The sequence below is a fragment of the Talpa occidentalis genome, unplaced genomic scaffold, assembly GCF_014898055.3.
Source record: "Talpa occidentalis isolate TD23 unplaced genomic scaffold, MPIMG_talOcc4v2.1 talOcc4.5, whole genome shotgun sequence".
Classification (NCBI taxonomy): Eukaryota; Metazoa; Chordata; class Mammalia; order Eulipotyphla; family Talpidae; genus Talpa; species Talpa occidentalis.
Genome location: NW_023604861.1, coordinates 130,459,748 through 130,480,827, shown reverse-complemented (window position 1 = coordinate 130,480,827; position 21,080 = coordinate 130,459,748). Strand labels below are relative to the sequence as shown.

The 21,080-nt window shown below is 46.8% G+C and overlaps 1 protein-coding gene across 1 annotated transcript; it reads right to left on the bottom strand.

Annotated features, from left to right (window-relative positions):
- Positions 1-2,593: 2,593 nt before the first annotated feature.
- MATN3 (matrilin 3) lies at positions 2,594-19,225 on the bottom strand. Its single transcript, XM_037526901.2, has 7 exons — positions 19,036-19,225; positions 14,820-15,386; positions 11,707-11,832; positions 10,896-11,021; positions 9,369-9,494; positions 5,758-5,883; positions 2,594-3,237 (listed from the first exon to the last, which is right to left on the bottom strand). The coding sequence occupies exons 1-7, from the start codon at positions 19,223-19,225 to the stop codon at positions 3,035-3,037; spliced, it is 1,464 nt and encodes a 487-aa protein (XP_037382798.2). The 3' UTR covers positions 2,594-3,034.
- Positions 19,226-21,080: the final 1,855 nt, after the last annotated feature.

Below are 21,080 nucleotides of genomic sequence, written 5' to 3'. Positions count from 1 at the left end.
ACTTGGCAGCCGATAGTTCTGACAAGGAAGTTTCAGCTTAGGGGGATTATAAATACATGAATTTGAAAGTAATTAATTTAAATAATCATTGGGTAAAGCCTTTCTATTTACCTGAACTTACTTTTTTTTTTTAAAAGATTTATTTATTTTTATACAAGAACCAGGTACAGACCACATGTGTAGGAGGATGAGCTGATTCACCAGAGACAGAGCAGGGAACAGAATAGGCAGACTGACCGAAATACACTGCTGAGCAGTGGGTGAGACAGGAGAGGTCTGCTGCGCCATGTGGGTATCTCCCCGGCCGGCCAGGATCGAACCTGCACTGCAGAGGCTGCAGACAGTGGCAGAGCGCTGCACTCAACCACCTGCACCACTAGGGAGGCCTTGAACTTACATTTTTAACCTCAAGAGCTTGAGATTAAATTTTGCAGAGTCACAGCATTCTATCCATTGATAAGAAAGTGCCAAATACCTAAAATAATTGCTAAATCACTTTAAGGAAATATGTTAAGAGATAAAATTGATGATAATAAGCAAATGTAAGTCATCAAATTAATATCGACCAAAAGAAGAGATTACAATATATATAAACATAAGAACGTTTTATTATACTAAAAGCAATGCAAAACAAACAAAAAAAGAAGTTAGTAATACACAGCTTAAAAGACTTTTCTTCTAAAAGTTACAAGCTTTTAAAACTGAAAAGATGAACAGAAGTAAAAAAGTTAGGCTTATCAATATTTAGAAAGACAAATTAGGTCTTATTACTTGCTGTAGTGATATTTATAAATTGGCCCCTAAAATAAATTTAGAAATGTTTCCATCTTTGGTTAAAAGTTAAAAGTTATAACACTTAATTCACAACTGAAGTTTTTAGCTGTGTTTCCTTCTAACAGCATGAATTAAAAATGGTATGTAATATTCCCTTCTTCTGCTTTAGCTATGTATACAATCTCTGAAGAGCAAGAAGTGTTGTGGAAAGTGCTGAAGAAACAGTTCTGATTTATATTTATATCCACTTAATCAAATGAACTTTTTTTATGTGTAAATACCTTGTACAGTTTATACTCTTAATTAATAAGACTGGTTATACTATATACTATCAAGATAAAATAAATCAAAAGTTCCATTATGAATATGGTTATCTTACTAGTATAAACAGTCTACCATTAAATGGCTCAATTAGTAAATAAATGGCTAAACCTTTCACTATTTTCTACCAATCATTTCACAGTCATAGCTTAGAGACACTAAAGTTTGCTTTTAACTGAGCATTTATTTCCTTAGAAAATGATACTATTTCTCCAGAAGATCCTCACACTACTTATCCAACAACCTTCAAGTTGATGGCAGTTTATCAGCAGGAACACTGGAATACATCGAAGAATGAATGAGTATTAAATACATTGAAGAATGAATGAGCATTAAATACACCGACTCCATATTTCCTGTTAAAATTTGAGTCATTTAGCGATGTAAATGCCCAAATTCATTTATCTGCAACTTCTCCAAAACATCATCTAGTGGCTGGTTGTTAAGGCTGACACCATTTATTCTTACACATTAGAAAACAGAAACACTTCAAACACTTCAATAGAAAAGAAAATAGTTACATTATCATAAATAAATAAAACAAAATTGTTTTCTCACCAAAACCCATATTTAAAATTCAGAAATGCTAGTCTTTGGAGAAGATGATAAATGTTTCCATTCATATATTCCCTAAAATATTTTTGACAAGTGACATCTTGTTTATATGTAAGTTATATGAAAATTTTCATAAGTTTTAGTTTTAAAATATACAGTTTCTGTTACATTATAAATATAGTCATTCTTTTAAGATAAAAATTAAATCAGTCCTTCAAATGTAACCCATGCTACATTAATATACTGAAAAGATACCTACTATAATTCTAGAACAATATTTCTTGTATAAAGAATTTTGTATTTCTCCTTTTGCCACAGAATTTTATTCTACTTTGAATTTTGGAAATCTTTTCTTGCTCACTCTAGGGTGCTTACCTGAAATAAGCTTATACATACAACAAGCACACACTCATTTATGATGAAATTGCCTTTAAATTAATTTTCTTTAACTAAAAATCCCAAAAATCTTTTGTCAAATCTGGATTGAGTTACCATGACAACTACTGTGAGAATATAATTGATTCAAGCACCAAATAAATTACAAATTTTTACATAAAATCATTTAAAACTAAAGGGAAATTTTCATGAAAACTTCTCTCTTAATGGGCGGGATTGGAAGAATAGTATTTATGAAGCTTTGAACTGTTGAATTGTCCCTTTGGTTCTCCAGAGATTTTACTTTTCCAAGAAATTTGTAAGATTCAGGCTAAGCAAGAGTCCACCTTTCTCTTGTAGGAAAGTGATAATACTACAGTAAGAGTGGGGAAAAAAAGAATGCCAACTGACCCCAAGCAGCCTTTTAGGCAGGCCATGTCAAGGAAGTGAAGGCTTCAGAACTAATTCCCTTAAAACACTGTGCACACCCCACCCCCCCCAGACCCCTGGAGTCTCCGCAGACTCCCAGGGGATCCAGCACAGAGTGAATCCCACTCCTCCGAGGTCCAAGGAGCAGCCGCTGTTCACGGAACTAAGAAAAGGCACTTTTCCTGAATTACTCCTTTGACTAACGAACTGACTTTGAAGGTTTCGGAGATGGTGCCATGTTACATTTTGAAACCTGCTTTTTGACCTCCAGGCTCACCAAAGCATACAACCTTGAGCTATCACACCCCACTCATTAGCTGACTCATTTTGTTCATGTACAGATTCTGGACTAAGAAAATCACACTAAGGAAGTGGAGTGTAAAAGTTCTACTTGTGAGTAAGTGCTCACTTGGCACACACACTGCTCTGGAAAAGCACTAGGGAAAGAAATAGGCAGCTTTTACAGTAAGTATTACTGGGTGATAACAGCCTATTAAAATATTTTTCTTTTAAAAGAACAAGTTTTTTTTTTTAAGTTGTGTATTACTATTTCCCACTTTAAAACTTACAGAATAGTACGTTATCCTGTGGAATGTCCTAAAATGTGTAGCTCAATTGCAGTACCTAAGTTGGCTTCAAAAGCAGAGGCAGAAAACCTTCCAGAAAGGATATGTTTGGTATTCAGTCTCTGCAGATACGTGCTGACCTTGTCCTGGAATGCCAGCGTGGCCTCACATCCACAAGCGTCTTCTGTGGAGATGAGTCTTCGTGCTTCCTCAATGGCTAACAATGACAGTATACAAAATGTTACAGCTAATGAGAAATCAGAGCAAATCAGGAACTCTACAATACTTCCATTTTTTAAGACTTTTTCCAGGGGGTCAAAGGATATAAGAGCCAACAGAAAGAAGAGAAAACAGTTAGAAAATACAAACTGTGTGAGGAGATGTTGGGAAAAAGTTTACAGCTGTCAAAGCTGGCTAGTGGTTATATGAGAGTTCATTGTATGGTCTCTGTACTTATGACTCCCTGAAATTTTCCATGATATAAAGCAGATTTTTTTAAAAGATGATTGATGTAGGGGGAAGCCAAGAATGCAGAGATAAAACAATTTTCTTCTGATACTGTGTCCTCACTAAGAAATGCAAAATGAGGAAAACAGTTCTCTGTAGGAACAAAATATTTCAAGGATTAAAGCTAAATAATTCCTGATTTCTTAAACGGACTATTACTCTCTTTGGTGGTTTGAATTGTGAGAATTCTACTTTTTGCCCTTGAAAACATGAGAACCAAAAATCAGATTTCTGTTGTTTACACTGAGCAAAGGACACGGGAGAACGCTAATGCTAACTCCAGCTCTGTCAGTGAAGAAGCTAGTCCTTTTCAATACCACAGCTCCTCAAGTTGCCTAATGAAGTAAGAGTAACTTCCTGGGCCTGAAGATTGATGTACAGATCTCCCTTGGCTTAAAAAAATATCCTAAGTCAAAAATGCATTAGTTGACCTAACCCACCAAACAACTTAGTGTAGCCTAGTTTACCTTAAGCAGCTCAAAGCACTTATATTAGCATACATTTAGGCAAAATCAACAAAGCCTACTGTATAATAAAGTGCTGAACAGCTCATGTTATTCATTGACTACTGGGCTGAAAGTGAGAACCCGTCTAGAGTACCAGTGGTTTACCCTCGTGCTCGCGTGGCTGCCGGGAGCCCTTGGCCATTGCCAACATCATGAGAGAGCGTCATCCCACACCACTAGGCCAGGAGAAGGCCAAAACTCAGCATCTGAAGTATACTTTCTATTGAATGCGTATTGCTTTGGCACCATCTTAAAGTCAAAAATTGTTCGTCAGACCATCGTCATTCAGGTACCCTCTGTGTTAGCTCCCCATTGAGTATAGCAGAACTTCAAATAATGTCACTTGATTCACTGTCATTTTGTTATAATGAGATGAAAAAATCATGGCAGGCATTGAGGGAAACACTTTTTTGAGGACCTGATTTTTCCACACATCATTTTGCTTAAAATCATAATCTCCACAAGAACTTCTCATGACGCTGAGGACTTAATGGACTGTAGTCCTCTTATCAGTGGTTTCTCTTTCTGTGGCTTCAGTTACTCACAGTGATCCTCAGTCCAAAAATATTATGCATAACACAATATTTCGAGAAAGACCATAGTCACATAATTTTTATTACAGAATATTGTTGAAATTGTTCTATTTTATTGTTGGTTATTGTAGTTAGTCTCACTGTACCTGCCTTACAAATTAAGCTTTATTATAGGCATGTATGTATAGGAAAAAACAAAGTATATAGAGTTCAGTATCATCGGTAGGATCAGGCATCCAGGGGGGCTACGAATGTATCTCTGCAGATGAAGGGACTTCTGAAGTACTGTTGCCTAAGGATAGGAAGTGACCCTTTGCTGATACATATTCTCCCACATTCTACAAATATATGCCATAGGGCTGGGGGACCATAAATTCACTTGATTAAATATCCACCTGACCAATTCCTGTTGAACCTTTCTGGGACAGCCAGCCCAATTCCATCTCAGCCCATTAGTCAGTAAGCCACAAGGTACCTATTGAATATCAAGTACATGCCCACCGTGCCCGTACAGGGTATAAGATGGGCATTTATAAGACGGGTCTGTCTTGCCTGACAGATAAGAGGCTGTATGAGGGCATATGTAAGGGCTGTATGAGGCTAAGTGAGATACTCTAATACCAATGGAAAACTGGGAGGTAGCAAATTGAAAGATGAGAGATGGCTCCACTGACAATAGCATGAAAAAGAATAAAGTATTTAGAAATAAATTTAGTAAGTGCAAGAATTATACACTGCAACTGCAAAACATTGTTGAAAGAAATTAAAGAAGACCTAAAAAAATAGAAATATCCCATGTAAATGGATTGGAAGGATGAAGAGGGTGGGCAGAGGGGAGCTAACACTTAGCTGGTACAGAGCTTTCCTGTGGGATGATAAAATGACTTTTATCCTAGCTGGGTGGTGTGGTGGCTGCACAAAATGTGAGTGTATGCCACTGAACTGCATGTTCAAAAAGGGTTAAAATGCTAAATTTTATGTATATTTTACTACAATAAAGAGAAATCCAGATGTACATAGGGAGAGACTTGAGGGCAGAAAGCCCAGAGGAGGAGTCAAACTTTATTCTGGCCTCCAGCGGAAGCCACAGGAGTCTTCTGACCAGGTGGGTAGCTCAGCCTGGGCGAGAGGGAAGCTTCCTCCTAGCTTGTCCCACCAAACGGTAGGCGGGAAGGCATAGCAGGGTCTTACCTGAACATGTCTTCCTGTCTTCATTCAAGGTGTAGCCAGCATAGCAATCGCAGTGGTAGGACGCGGGCCCATCACTCACACAGACGTGCTGGCACCCGTGAGAGCCCAGGGCACACTTGTCCCGAACTGACCGGGAGTGGCACGGGGAAGAAAAGACGCCAGATTACAACAGAGAACAAACAGCCTTCTGGGAGGAACAGTTCTCGTGAGGTGCCCATGGGTGCAAAGAACACCTCCTTCACCTTCAGCAACAAGTCTCGGGGCTTGGGGGAGGAATCTCACCCCACTAGCCTCGCCTTTTATTGCACACATGCTGTCCTTTTTGTTTCTTGCCTTCTCTTTTGGCCTCTGCACAGCACTGGGCTGCGCTGAGTCTAGATTATATCCCCAAACTTGCCATCGGCCCTTCCTGAGGTGCACCTCGCCGCCAGCACCACCACTATTCCTGGACTACCATAGCATCACCAGAGTAACTTGTTAAGGACCTACTTGCTCCTGGAATTAGTGCGATGCTGCGCAGAAAGGACTACAGTGACCAAGGGTCTGTGCTGCAGACCTTACAACGTGGGACCGAAAACACTGGCCTGCGCACGCGCACACACACACACAAATAGTGATGATGACGACGATGATGATGGTCACATGTATGACTGGAGAGTTAGGTATTATCTGTCACAAGTAAATACATTTCATGGAGGACGACAGAGTTTTCCCAGGCTTGAGGAAGTGAGAAAAGGGCCCTGTAGGTCCTGTGTCTGAGACAGCCCAAGGCAAATGAAAACAGCGATTCTCCTCAAGTGAACTCAGAAAGGCTTCCTGAGAGACAGGAAGGCCATCGCAGGGGCCGAGCCAGTGGATGCGCTCCCTGTCGCTCCATGAATGTTGGTGCACATGCAGATGCTTCCCACAGCATAGTGCTGCCCGTGAGGCAGCTCCACGTGCAATGCAGAGTCCTCGTTGGCCCATCCACAGAGCGTCTTCCCACCTCACACAGCGTTCCCCTTCATCACTACAAGCTTTTCAGCAAAATACCATAGCAAAACCAGTTATTTCCCCTCATCTCAGATTAGCAGCCTCTCTAGAATTAACAAATGACTTGGCAACTTCTTGGCTTTACCTCTAATTTCTAAGTCCCCCTGTTGCCCTCCCTGCAAGGGGAAAGCAGGCCCTGAAGGGGAGCTGTCCATGTCACACACCACAGCCTTGGAACGGTGTCCACTGTTACCTTAAAATATATAAATACTGGCTTCCCTCCAAAGTGCCTTTCTCTTTTGTCTTATGCCCAGGGCAAGTGCCTGGGCTCTGCTACTCACCGGCAGAGTGACCCTGGGCAAGTTACTCACTCTGACTGTGCCTCAGTTTCCTCAGAAGGTTGCTGTGAACATTAAATGTGTGAGTGTGTCTAAGGAGCCAGGTCTGGCACACAGACTGTCGAACACTGGCTGCCTCATCTGGGAGTAGTCTACCTTCACTGAAAATCAGCTTTGAGGGCCTCCCTGGTGGCGCAGCAGTTGAGCGCTGGGTTTCAAAGCTGCCCGCAGCCTCTGCAGCACTGGTTTGACCCCCGGCCACAGGGCAAGGATCCCACATGGCGCACAGATCTCTCCTGCCATCCGCTGCTCCCCTCAGCAGTGTACTTCATCAGTCGGCCTGTTCTGTTCCCCACTCTGGCTCTGGTGAATTCTTTCGCCCTCCCGCGCTTCTGACTGTGCCCAGAGCTTGTATAAAATAAATAAATCTTTAAAAAAATAAAAATAAACTGAGAATTCTCTATTCTGCCAGAAGATCTACAAAATATGAAAGTAAAGTTTGCAAAAAAAACTTAGAAATTAGGAAAACTTAAAAAAAAATTAGAAAAACTTAGAAAAAAAAGGAAAAGAAATTCAGCTTTGATGCTTTATGGTTTGGTTTTGTTTTTTAAATAAAATGTCCCATTTTATTCCATCATATCTGCAAGTTTAAATGTATGTTTGCTTTATTTCCTGTTCCCAGGTCTGGGAGGTTAAAGTATTAAAGGGGATACAGGGAGTCCTCACTTCATGTTGTTGCTGAGCTCTAGAAACTGACTTCAAGCAGAACAATCGATGACAAAAATAGGCCCACAAATAACATCATTTCTTCAACAGCCAATGGGATTGGTTTTTTCTCAACATTGGACCCCAAAGACATTCATCAAAAAGATGTGATTTGAGGACATGCAGTGCCTGTGCCCCTGCAAGTACAGCCACGAGTCCTCCCCACCCCAACTGAGTTCAGTCCCCGCCTTTCCCCCCCACACTGCCCCCTGCACAAGCCAATGCAAGTCACTCCCCCAGCGTGTGTTTCCCAGTCCTGGCCACCTAAACCTTCTTCTCCCCCGTGGCCCAGTCTGGCCCCACCCTCCCTGTGTCCTTTCCTGCCTCCCCAGCCCTTCCTTGCTGTCACCCCCACTCCTTGGCTACTCACGCCCGCCTTCCTAAGGTGTTGGTTGTCTTTGCAGCCTGTAAGAGTCAAAAACTTAAGCTTTTTTTCATCCCCACAGTGCTGAGTGCAGCCTGGGGAGCCACGTGGCGTCAGTGCTCTTATAGATTTCATGTTTCTGTAAGAAGGAGTGGGTGATATGCCATTTCCCTTCATCTCTCTTGAAAGGGTCACATAATATATCTTCTCCAGGGAGAGGAAAGTACACATAAAAATCTCTAAAAAAAACACTGAATGTGCCAGAACTAAACACCACCTGAGAGCTAGGTGTTTCTCTTAGCAGTGCTTTGACGTTATGAACACCCCCCTGTTCTGCCACATGAGTTTCAATCAGATTAATGAGGATCAGCAGTGCTGGCGTGAGCTCACGCGCCGAGCCATGGGCTCAGCTCCTCCGAAGATCGATCACCTAGAAACTGTTGGGGGATGACTCGCTTCAAACTTCCTGGAAGGTCTATGTGGGTCTAATTCAGTCATGCACAAAGTCTCCTTTAGTAAAACCACCCGGTTTTAAGATTAGCACTACAGAAAAGATCCAGGCCAAGTTTTAACTGGAAAAAGATCAGTTCAGCCTATCACACCAGTCACCATTCAACTGCCTTCCTCTATTTGCTTTACAAGTCCCCAGCGCACAGAGATAAATAATTTTCCTGGATAAAGATCCTGTTAGCTTGTCTCATAACCCCCATCCCCACCCATTTCCCAGTAATTTTCTGAAGTGACCTATGTTTGCAAAACCTAGTGAGCGCTTGGCCCTCTAAGTAATGTGCGTCTTGGCCTAATAAACACAGTAGAATGTTCTGAGCCAGATGCTTAAAATTACCTTCAAAGATCTGTCTCCTGATTCTTAATAATACACCATCTTTTGAATTCCAGGAGCTCATACGGCTCAAAATTGACCTAATGACCCCCAAACAACTCAGAGTAGTAAATATGAAGGGGATGAATCAATATTCATAGCAACACTCAATCAATTCAATCCAATGATACTATCAATACTGACATAGATGATGCTGAGATAAATGTCAGCATCTGTTTCAGGACCCAAATTAATCTGCAATAATAAAAGAATCTCACTCCTGGTGAATTGCAAGTTGGTTTCACAGCAATGAAAAAGCCAAGTGTGAAAGAACTTGCCCGGCAGACCCCACCTGAGCACGTCTTCTTGTCGTCAGCCAGCGTGTAGCCCTCGTAGCACTCACAGTGATGGGCCCCCGCGCCATCATTCACACACAGGTGCTGGCAGCCGTGCGTGCCCGCAGCGCACTGGTCGTCAGCTGCCAAGCAAAGTACAGGAGAGAAGAAATAATCAAAAGTGGAAGACTTTTTGGCTGACATCTCGAAAAACTTACGTGCAGATAGGACTTTATAAGAGTAAAATGTACTAGAAGCCATAAGGGCTGTTTGCTCTGAGCAGGACTGAGCTGAGTTCAGCAAGATCCTGCAGATAATAGCAACTAGCGACGCTGCTACTTCCCCCCCCATCGCTTTTCAAAATCATGTGAACTGAGTTTTGCTAATCCAGGTAGCTCGTAAATGCCTCCAAAAGTGTTCTTTTTAGAGTTACTGTGCTCATACCAAATCGGGAGAACGCCAGCAGTTCTGTGGTTAGTTACACTAGATGCGGAAAAACCCAGAAGCAGAGTGTGAAGATGTACACTAACCCTTCTCTTATAGATGAAGGGAGCTGAGTCCAGAAGAGCCACATCTGAACTCCAGACCCAACTGTCCACTGACCTCACTTTTTAAATTTTATTTTATATATTTTTTACATCATTTTTCATTTTGCACAATGTATGCATTTTCATCTTGGTTATAATTCCCATACAATTCCCACCCAAAACTGCACTTTTTTCAGCACCTTCATGATATATTTAAACTTTATTTTTAAGCTTTTCATTCTGGAATCACTTCAGGCTTATGAGAAAGTTGCAAAAAATAGCCCAAAAGTCCTTACCCACTTTCCTCGATGTTTCCATTGTCTATAACTACAGCACAGTCATCCAAGCCAGGACATGAATGCTGATACAGGACTAGCTGCTCATCTACACACCCTCCTTAATTTCTGCCGATCATCCCTCTACTAATGTCCTTTTCTGGTCCAGGACCCACTGCATGAAGGAATCATGTCTCCTTCATCTCCTCCAGCCCAGACAATTCCTCAGTCTCCCTTTTTCCTTCATGACTTTGACACTTTTGGAAAGTTCTGGAAAATTATTTTGTGGAGTGTCTCTCCATTGGGGTTTGCTGATGCTTCCTTATGCTTCTACCTTTTTAGCAAGAACACCATAGAGATGCTGTTGTGTCCTGGGGACACCATGGCAGGAGCTCATGGTCACCACGTTCCCTGCTGGTGCTGGTGGGTTTGGTCACCTGGTTAAAGTGGCCTTGGCCAGGCTATTCCACCATTTTCTCACTGTAATTCATCAGAGTCTTGGGGGTGTTGCTTGAGTGTTAACTTACTGTGTTTGGCATGGAAAGTACCACGAGAACAGGTACAGAGAAGGAAATGAATAGCACGGTGACACGACCTTGACACGGTGCGTGCGGCCACTTCCAACTCTGCTCATAAGACATGGGGAAAGCCCAAGGGTGGCAAGAGAGAAAAACAAACCAAGCTCTTTATCACGTGACCTGTGCCCCACGATGGACAAAGAGCAGCCTCCTTCCCCACTTACCTGAACAAGTTTTCTTGTCTTCGTTCAGGGAATAACCTTCGTAGCACTCGCAATGATAGAAGCCAGTCCTGTCATTGACACAGATGTGCTCACATCCGTGAGTGTTCAGGGCGCACTTGTCGATCACTATCAAAAGACGAGCAGGGCACAGGTAAAAACATGGAAAATGTGGGAAATCATTACAGCCCCCCCGACACACACAGCTAATGAGATGGGGGGCTGGGGGAGGCAAGGGGGGCGCTGCTGAACTGCAAGTTGGGAGTCAATTCCTAGTCTTCACCCCACAACACGAGTAAGTCTCCTCCCTTCTTCGGGTCTCATCTCATTATCTATAAAGTGTGTAGGTTGAATTAAATAATCTCTAAGTTTTTTCCTTTCAAAATCATTTTTCTAGAATTTAAAAAAGTTCCTATTTCCCATTCTTCATTGAGTTCATGTCAGTATTCATATGCCAGGCGAGTCAGGGTCTCTCTGAACTGCCCGCTGCCTCCAGATTCCATGAATCTGCCTGGCACAGAGAGGAGAGGGTAGCTTGTATTACTTAAATAAAATTCAGGAAAAGTTCCAAATCCTCAAAGAAGCAAGAGTTTTTGCCCCCTTCCTTACTCACGGACCTTTTCTGTAAAATCAGAAGCACCCTAGTAGGCTGATTTATGTATTGTCTCATTTTCTCCTCATTCCTTTTCAAGGTTTAGTGACAAGCAACAGTAAACCAGACAAAAGGCAGATGGGAGAAAGCACCAGGTCAGACCCAAACCCGGAAGATGAGGCCCCTGCAGGTGCAAGTCCTCCAGCAACCCAGCAGCCTCACCTGAACATGTCTTCTTATCGGCATTCAGGGAGTATCCTTGGCTACACTCGCAGTGGTGCCTGCCGTCCCCGTCGCTGACACACACGTGCTGGCACTGGTGTGAGCCCAGCATGCAGGGGTCCACAGCTGTGCAGGGGGTGACAGTGGTGAGTTACAACGCATGGGAGACATCCCAGGGACTCTGCTATGTCAGAAGACACGGTGCTTCCCGCTCCTTTCTGGGTCTATCTTCAGTTCTCGATAAACACCGGCTATTTGTTTCCTGCTTCTGGCTTTTTAGCAATGCCACCCCTTATTTACCCCAAAAATACGAAAACAGTAATTTGAAGAAATATATGCACGCCCACATTTATTGCAGCTTTATACACTCTGTGAAAGCCAAAGCGCCCATCAACTGAAGACTGGATAAAGAAGACAGGACGCATATATTTGCAATGGAGCTCTGCTCGGTTACCGAAAAACAAAGAAACAAAAAAAAGATGAAATCCTGCCCGTTGCAAACCGTGGACGGCTATTACGATAATGAAAGAAGTCAAAGAAAGTCAAACACGTAGGATAGAGAGAAAAAAAACAGATGAACAAAATAAAACAAACGCTTTTAGACCAAATGACTCATTAGCAGTGACAGAGGGGAAGCGGCAGGGGTGTGGCTAAATCGGGTGCGAGGTGTCAATGGCACGGGAAGGCGAGAACTAGAGTGGTGAATGCTGTGTAGTAGTTACACCTATTGGTTTTGAATGACGCACACCTGAAACCACGTCATCCTGCAATTTACTTCAAATGAAAAAAAGACATATCACTTTTACACTAGTAGTGCTGCTAATTTAAAGTCACAGATGGTGTGGGTTCCCTCAAAAGAAAAAAGGAATTTTGAATTTGGAGCAGAAGCCCAACACGCACATGGTGAGGTAACTTGATCTTTCATTCAATTGACCCAACCTGCCGATGAAAGCGCGTCAGTGTCCCAAACACCAGAACGGGGAGAAGAATAATGTACCCCTAAAGCTCTTTGAGCGAGCTGTCCCACTGCAGTCAGGATCTGGTTCCCAAGGGCCCTATTGTTGGTGACTGACAGAACTCACACACAAGCATTCCTGCAGGCCTGGGACTATTCCCTCTTGAGCTGCGACCCACTTTGGAACATGCAAATGGCGAGGGTGATGTGGTTGCGGCCTTCTGCATACGCAGCGTGGGTTCCTGAGCCCAAAGACACAGGCAGGCATCACGGGGCCTCCGATCTCTGCCAGGGAATAAACTCATACACTCTCCCCCACCAGGCAAAAAGAAAAGGATGAACAAAATGAATGAAATGACATTCGCTGAACTGCATCCCCATCTTCTGGCTCTTTTGGCTCTGGAGTCATTTCTATCTCGTTGGATTTTTCCCCTAGTGGGACGCCTGAAAGAAGAATCCATGAATTTAGTCGTTTCTGAGAAGGAGGCCTGTTGGAGGAGGCTGGGGCTTCTGCGGCAGGTAACCCAGCCTCGCTGCTCTGGCAACAAGACAAGGCTAATATTTTCCCAAGCAGGGCCTATTCAGGAGTGATCTTTCCAGCCTGTTGACTGCAACAAGCTGCTCCTCAGTCTTTTTTCCATAGAGAGGACATTTTCCCCCAGAACAAGCAGGTCTTTTGTACCGCAAGGCAAGGGTTCCACTAGCCACGTGTTACTTTATGGCCTCCCGGCCCCACCCCAGGTGCTAGCTTGCAGACCCAACTCTGGCAGAGCCGCGACTTTATGGAAAAGCTCTCACCACAAGCACTGGGGCCTTTCCTGGGAGAAAGAAAACCATTTTCTTTCAGGAAAAATGATGAATGCCAAGTAGATGCCACCGAAGCCAACAGCGGCCTATGAAGGCCCAGTGTCCTGGAATAGGAAAGACAAGCAGGTCCCGCCAGGTCTGGCTGAGATGAGGCCAAACTCTGCTCCAGACCAAGACTCCATCTCCCATTTCCTGACAAACTGGTGATCTCTGAGTTTCAGTCATTTAGATATAAAGTCCCCTTGACATTCACAATTACAATTGCTGGCTCCCTTGTTTGCCTCACCCCTACCTCCAGACAGTTGCTTTATGGTGGAAGGCACTACCTCTATCTTGGCATCATCGGTGATCAATAAATGTGTTTTGAGTAATTAAACAAGGAAGAGATTACCTAGCAAAAGTTACCTACATTTCAAAATTCACTTGAACTAGAAATTTATGTGCCCTGGCTTGAATAATTCCATAAAGGGTTTCAAAAACTGTCTTCGAATGATTGAAAAAAATAAAGCAGAGAGATAGTAAATACAGCAAAACCAAAAGAAAATAAAAATAAATTTAAAAATAAAAAGTAAAGTACGCATCCCATACATCCAGAACGCTGACCAGTGACTAAAGATAAACTCCAGTCTTGAATGGATTCATGTTCACGGATGTGACTAATGGATGCTAACGTTTCCAATCAAATTAGCATGTTCCTACTCAAACTCCATCCTAAAGGAAGGAAGGAGTAGAAGGGCAGTGACAAAAGGATTTTCTAAAAGTCTTTTTCTTGCTATCCTTCAAAGGAGCTGAAACTCCAGTCTCTCCGATTGCTGATCCCACAAGGAATAATCTGAGAAAGAGCTCGGACACCCTGAAAAGTAGGGTGTCCTCGGCCCTCACCGTGACAGACAGTGGCACCAGCACCGAGGCCAGCATATCCTCCGGGGACAAAGGCTGCCACCTGTCCTCAAACAAGCAGAGCTGTTAGGCCTAGAGCTGGAAAAGCTAAAGAAAATATCTGGGGAAAGCGTAGTGGTGCTCAGAGGGGACAAGAGAGGCATCTTCAGTTTATTATCTTCATTTTTTTCTGACCCCATTGGGGAACAGCGGGCTCATTTATCCTGGGTATTTCCAGCCCTTCCCATTTCTAATGCAAACACGGAGATTTTATGAGCAAACCAAGTCACATATAAGGCAGCTCTATACTCCTACACCAACAAAGTATGTTTACATTGGTAAAAAGCACCAAAAAAAGTGTTCCTATATCTAAGTTTTACATAAAATTTCCATTAAAAAAAGAAAGAAATCCCTTTTTCTATAGGTACATATGCCTGGATATAACATCCTCTCCGGTGAGAAGCCAGCTTACCGCAAAAGGTTTCCTGGAACCGTGAGGAGAGTTTCTCGATGACCCCATAGGTCTCCACGTAGAACACATGCTCTTCCAGGGGCTCACTGGCCATCATCTTGAGGGATGCCAGGTCTGCCCGGTCCACGCCCACCGCGTAGAGCTCGATACCCGAGGCCCGGGCCCGAGCCGCCACCTCGTTCACCTGATCCTGGGGCCTCCCGTCTGTCACGATGATGGCCACCTTAGGGATGTTGTACCCGGGCCCCCGAGCTCCTGCCTCCATGGTGAAGGCTTCATCCATCGCTGTCTGGATGGCCAGGCCCGACATGGTGCCCGTGGACAAGGGTGTGATTCGAGCCACGGCCTGTTTCAGGGACGGCTTGTCCAGATGAGTCTGGAGGTGGAACTCGATCTTCACGGTGCTGGCATAGTTCACCACGGCCACCCGGGTGGCCGCCGCCCCGATGTCCAGCGTGTCAATGATCTGGGAGACAAAGGTCTTCACCTTGGTGAACTCCAGGGGCCGGACGCTTCGAGAACTATCGATGATGAACACCAAGTCCAAGGGCCTGCTCTGGCAAACACCTGCGAAAAGAATGTGGGGACTGAGATTCCTGCAATGGTCAGACCGCATCAGAAGTGGCGCCAGCCTCACGCCAGAGAACACCAGGGTGGGAGGCCAGACCTGGCAGCTCCCTAACCCCAAACACCCCGCTTGTCTGGATCTCCCCCAAAACTCTTCTCCCTTTGGATGTGAAAGGACAGAGGCCCTCAGAATCCCGGAGGTGTGAAGTCTCCCCAAATATTTCACCTCTGGGCCACGTCCTGAAATTGTACTTAGAACTTCATCCCTCTGCTTACACTTTGTACCCAAGGTTCTTCTTGATTCCTGAGAATGAAAGGATTCCAGACCTATTTTAGGCATCTTGGCCATCTGAGGAGCTAGGACAAGGTGTTCCTGAGGAGGTAGAAGGTGAGCTCCGGGCCCGCCTCTCGCCCGCACAGGCTGCAGGGCCCTCAGGCAAGGGCAGAGTCTGAGGAAGGTGCGCTGTGCTAGGCTGTGGCTTCCTCCACTTCCAAGACGATGAAAACTGCTCCAGAGGGATCCTAAATTCCCCTCCACCTCCTCATTCACTCACATTTAGTGTACTTTGGGGCCCAACTAGCTTTGAGCTAGTTGAAAACAGAATGGGGGATGCAATGTAATCTGATGTGTATTGCTCTATTTCAATCTTGCAAGTGTATCTTATTTTGAGAAGCAGAGACTGTGACCTGATATTTATCCTTCTGGCTCCCCCCACCCCAACTCTCTTAATCACCTCTTTAACTCCTTCCTTCACTATTTTTTTAGGGTATACCACACAGTAAGTCCTGGGCTACATAAGCAAATAACTGATTCCCTGCCATTAAGAAACAGGTATCTTAGAATATTTTTATTACCATCTCCTCTTTCTTATAACCCTCCCTCCAATCTTGTTCTACTCCTCCCTATTCCAGTCACCAAAATCAAGTCCAAAAGTCAGAGTGGCTAAGAGAGAAACCTGCTATTGAATTTCTTTTTCTTTTTTTTTTAATTTATTTTTATTTATACAAGAACTGGGGTACAGGCCAGATGCACAGGAGGGTGAGAGGATTCACCAGAGACAGAGCGGGTAACAGAACAGGCAGACTGATGAAATACACTGCTGAGGGGAGCAGCGGGCAAGACAGAAGAGGTCTGCTCACCATGGGGGTTGCTCAGAGGCCAGCGGGGATCGAACTGGCGCTGCAGAGGCTGCGGACAGCTTCACAGTGCTGCGCTCAACCGCCTGCGCCACAAGGGAGGCCTTGAACTACACACACACACACACACACACACACACACACACAATCTACTCAGGGAGTGGAGAAAAGACAGACTCAAAAGAAAATCCTAGGCTAAGCAGGTTGTGACAAAAGTCCTTTCTGGAACAGGAATATACCTGCATATAGTTTCTTTTAAAAAACTGAAAATCAGGGCCTCCCCAGTGGCGCAGTGGTTGAGCGCTGGGTTGCGAAGCTGCCTGCAGTCTCTGCAGCGCTGGTTTGATCCCTGGCCATTGGGCGAGGGTCCCACATGGCGCGCAGACCTCTCCTGCTGCCCGCTGCTCCCCTCAGCAGTGTACTTCGGTCCTTCTGCCTGCTCTGCTCCCCGCTCTGGCTCGGTGAATTCTCTCACCCTCCTGTGCTTCTGACTGTACCCAGTGCTTGTAGAAATAAATAAATAAATCTTTAGAAATAAAATAAAATAAAAAACTGAAAATCAGCGTCATGGTTTTATCCTGCTGCCTGGTGGTATCCAATTATGAAAATAAACAGTCTCCCACTTCCATGAACACTGGAGATAACTGGGTGTCTGTGAAAGCAGAGGTTCAAGGTGTTTTATACCCATTTGACAGGTGGGAAACCTGAGGCCCAGGGAATGGCAGAGCAGAAGCTGGGCTCCAGGACTCTGCCTTACAGCCCAAACAGGCTTTTCACTGGCTGGTTGCCTCTCTCTTTGAGGCAACATTTTCCCCCACAAAAATCAACATTATCTCATGTACTGGGTTAATATACTGCTGGTTGACTTTGAGCCATCAGCCTAAAACAGGCCCTATGTCATGTATTTAGTTAAGTCAAAAGGAATTAAGTTTTTTTATTTTTAACAACTCTAGCATTTCACCTCATCCCTTGATTACTATGTCTCAGGAGCAAGAAAGAAACAGGTTGAAAATCCTTCTTGGAGCTGGATCTAGACATTTTGGTATAATTGGAGTAAAAGACAAAATACATGATGCTATGAACCCGTGTCTGAAAATGTCTTTGTTAACACCCAGTGGTGTCCTTACCAATGCCAGGGTTATGTTCTTCCAAGAAATGGGTCTGACTCTAGGGAGAGTCCTCTAGGGAAAGTTCATGGGGTGTGGTGGGTAGAACAATACCACCCCCCAAAATGTCCATGTCCTGCTCCCCAGAATCTGCTCCTTTACATGGCAAAAGAGACTTTGCAGGTGCATCGAGAGGGTGGAGAGCGACCCTGGATTATTACAGTGGGCCCAGTGTAATTACAAAGGTTGATAAAATTGAAGGGGCGAGGCAGAAGACGGGATCAGGGAGGGGGGTGACATGTGAGGACTCAACCTGCCTTTGGTGCATTTGAAAGCGGATGGGAAAGGTTATGAGCTCAGAAATGAGGGTGACCCCTAAAAACCAAAACTGGCGAGGAAATGAATCTCCCCCACATCCCTCAGGAACACAGCCCTGCTAACATCTGCATTTTCCCAGTGACACTAGCGCCAGACTTCTGACCTATAGATCTCTCAGATAATAAATGTGTGTGGCTTTTAAGCCACTGAGATTGTGGTACTTTATTACAGCAGGAAATAAAAAGCTAACCCAGGGGCCTACCTTGGATCGCGGGAGCTTCTGGTACTGCCTGATTTCAACCCCTCAGCAACATCAGTCATCATTTTTGAAACTCGCTCTAATTTACTAGAAAGCAGCACTTTGATTCTCAGGAATGAAGTGCGAATCTGAATTTCCTAAAACGATGCTGCACTCACAATATTGCCACCTTCTGATAGTGCTGCTAGAAATAAAAGTCCGTGCCAAGCTCAAAAGTCTCTTGCGGCAAAGGGAGGGAATTTGGAGCAGGGTGGAATGTGGTACTTATTAAAGGGTTAGCCTTCATTATTGGGGTGAATTCCAGGTAGTGATGAACCAGTGCTGCTTAGGGGCAAGTGGCCATCCCAAGCAGAATCTCCCTCCCTCTTCTGGCAGCTCCTGGGGTGTCCTCCTGTCCTCACACCCAGGACTCCCCACCCTGAATTCTGCCCTAAATCCTAGTAGGCAGAGGCAGCTCCGGGACTGGGGAGCACAGGGAGTCCCAAGCGGGGGAGACAGAGGGAGGCACTTCCAGGCCGGGTGCATTCAGCTGAACGGAGAGGTAGGGCCAGGGGCAGATTTGGGAGGTGGCCCCATATTCCACAGCTCCCCAATGCTCCCTGCCCAGACTGCAGGGGGCAGTGACCGGCGTTTGAGCCTCACGAGACTCCAATCCCAGCCCTGCCTTCTCAGGACTCAGTTTCCCCCGCAGACCTCCCCGACAGGGGTCCTCCGTCCTGGCTCCGGGGTCTGGAGGGGCAGGAGCTGGGCCCCGGGGGCCGTGCTCCCCTCCGCCGCTCCACGCGCGGCCCACCCGGCCCTCCCCGTGCTCGTCTCGGGGTCCCCCTACCTGCGCCCCCTCCGGAATGGGGCTCGCGGGCGGGGGCGGCGGGCGCGGGGCGGCGCCCGGGGCTGCCCTGGGGTCCGCGCGCCCCCCAGCTGCGGACGCCGGGCCGGGCCAGGGGCCCGGGGGCGGCGGGGGGCGGCAGCAGCAGCAGCGGCCAGAGCAGCGGCAGGAGCCCGGGCAGGCGGCGCGCCATGGTCCCCGAGTCCGCGGTCGCGGGGGCCGGCCCCGCGCCGATTTAAAGGTCCCGCGGCCCTGGGCCCGCCCCGCCCTCCGGGGGGGCCGCGGGGGACCCCGCCCGGGCCCACAAGGAGCCTTGTCCGCGCATTCCGGCGGCAGCCCCGGAATGTCTGGGGCGAGCCCGCCCGCGGCGCGGGCCCCGACCCCCCCAGCCCGCCCGCCGCGCCCCTGGGTGGGCCCGGCCCGGCCTCCTGCGGCGCCGGCGTCCCTGGAAAGGGGCCCCTCTGCACCCCCTCGCCCGCCCGCCGGCAGCCGCGTCCCCTGCGGCCCTGTGGGGACCCCCGGGCGCGCCCCCTGCCGCCCCCCGCTGGCTTGCCGCCAGCCTCACGCCGCTCCTCACCCGCGCGCCGCGCCCCAGCCAAGTCCCACAGTTTGCTGTGGGCTCTGGTTTCAAAAAATAATAATAAAAATCCTCAGCGTCTAGCAGCACGAACAGGGGAGCTTTCATCCCAGCTTCAAACGTCCATAAACATGGGAACCTGCAGGACTGGGAACAGAAAGTCAAACACACGCCCCAGAGAGCCCCCTGTGCGCTGCAAGGACAGCTGGGGCCCGCAGCGGCTTCAAAGGCCCCCCTATAACCCATCTCCTCTCCCAAAGGGCCATGTGGCAGCACTGGGCTGGAGGCCCCCCACCCCCAGCACTACCCCCACCCCATCACTACCCCCACCCCGTCACTACCCCCACCCCATCACTACCCCCCCATCACTACCCCCACCCCGTCACTACCCCCACCCCATCACTACCCCCCATCACTACCCCACCCCATCACTACCCCCACCCCATCACTACCCCCACCCATCACTACCCCCACCCCATCACTACCCCCCCATCACTACCCCCACCCCATCACTACCCCACCCCCATCACTACCCCCACCCCATCACTACCCCCACCCCATCACTACCCCCACCCATCACTACTCCCACCCCATCACTACCCCCACCCCATCACTACCCCCCCATCACTACCCCACCCCATCACTACCCCCACCCCATCACTACTCCCACCCCCATCACTACCCCCACCCCATCATTACCCCCCATCACTACCCCCACCCCATCACTACCCCCACCCATCACTACCCCCACCCCCATCACTAACCCCACCCCATCACTACCCCACCCCCATCACTACCCCCACCCCATCACTACCCCCACCCCATCACTACCCCCACCCCCATCACTACCCCACCCCATCACTACCCCCACCCCATCACTACCCCCACCCCCATCACTACCCCACCCCCACCACCCCCTCCAGGAACGCACAGCCCCTGAGCTGGAAGCAGCTGCAGCCGTGCCCCTCTCTCAGGGAACCTGGGGCCTGTGGGAAACAGGCTGGCTGGCTCTGCCCGGCAAGGAGGCTCCTAAGAGCAGGTGACTTTTGAGCTGGATCTCAAAGGCCAGGATGGACGTGCTTCCCACAGACCTTATGTGGCCTCCCTGCTTGTGGACCGCGGCCCTTTCACAACCGCTCTTCACACCATAAGCGGAAAGTCACTTCTCTCCTTAAACCTGGCACCTTCACCTCCAGTGAAATTCAAACTCTTTTTCGTGACCAGCAAGGCTCATCAGGATTCCCCCAAGCCTGCTTCTTCCACCCTTCCAGATGTTATATGAGCTACTTGGTCCAGGGTTGCTTATGGGTGGTGCAGCTGCACATTCGTGGCCACCATATTGATTTTAACAAGTGGCAATCCACTTCGATAATGGCAGTGAGGTATCCTGAGGAATGGATGGCTTTGTCACTTGCACTTTGAGCTATAGTGAGTTGGTTTATGCCCTTAATATATCATTTTCTGCTTATTC

What these genes read in the sequence shown, in the direction of transcription:
- MATN3 (XM_037526901.2), bottom strand. Translation starts at nt 19,225, where the DNA reads ATGGCGCGCCGCCTGCCCGGGCTCCTGCCGCTGCTCTGGCCGCTGCTG. An exon ending in CCATTCCGGAGGGGGCGCAG is followed by an intron (nt 15,387 to 19,035) that starts GTAGGGGGACCC and finishes TTCTTTTCGCAG; the next exon opens with GTGTTTGCCAGAGCAGGCCC. An exon ending in CGACAAGAAGACGTGCTCAG is followed by an intron (nt 5,884 to 9,368) that starts GTGGGGTCTGCC and finishes ACTCCCGGTCAG; the next exon opens with TTCGGGACAAGTGTGCCCTG.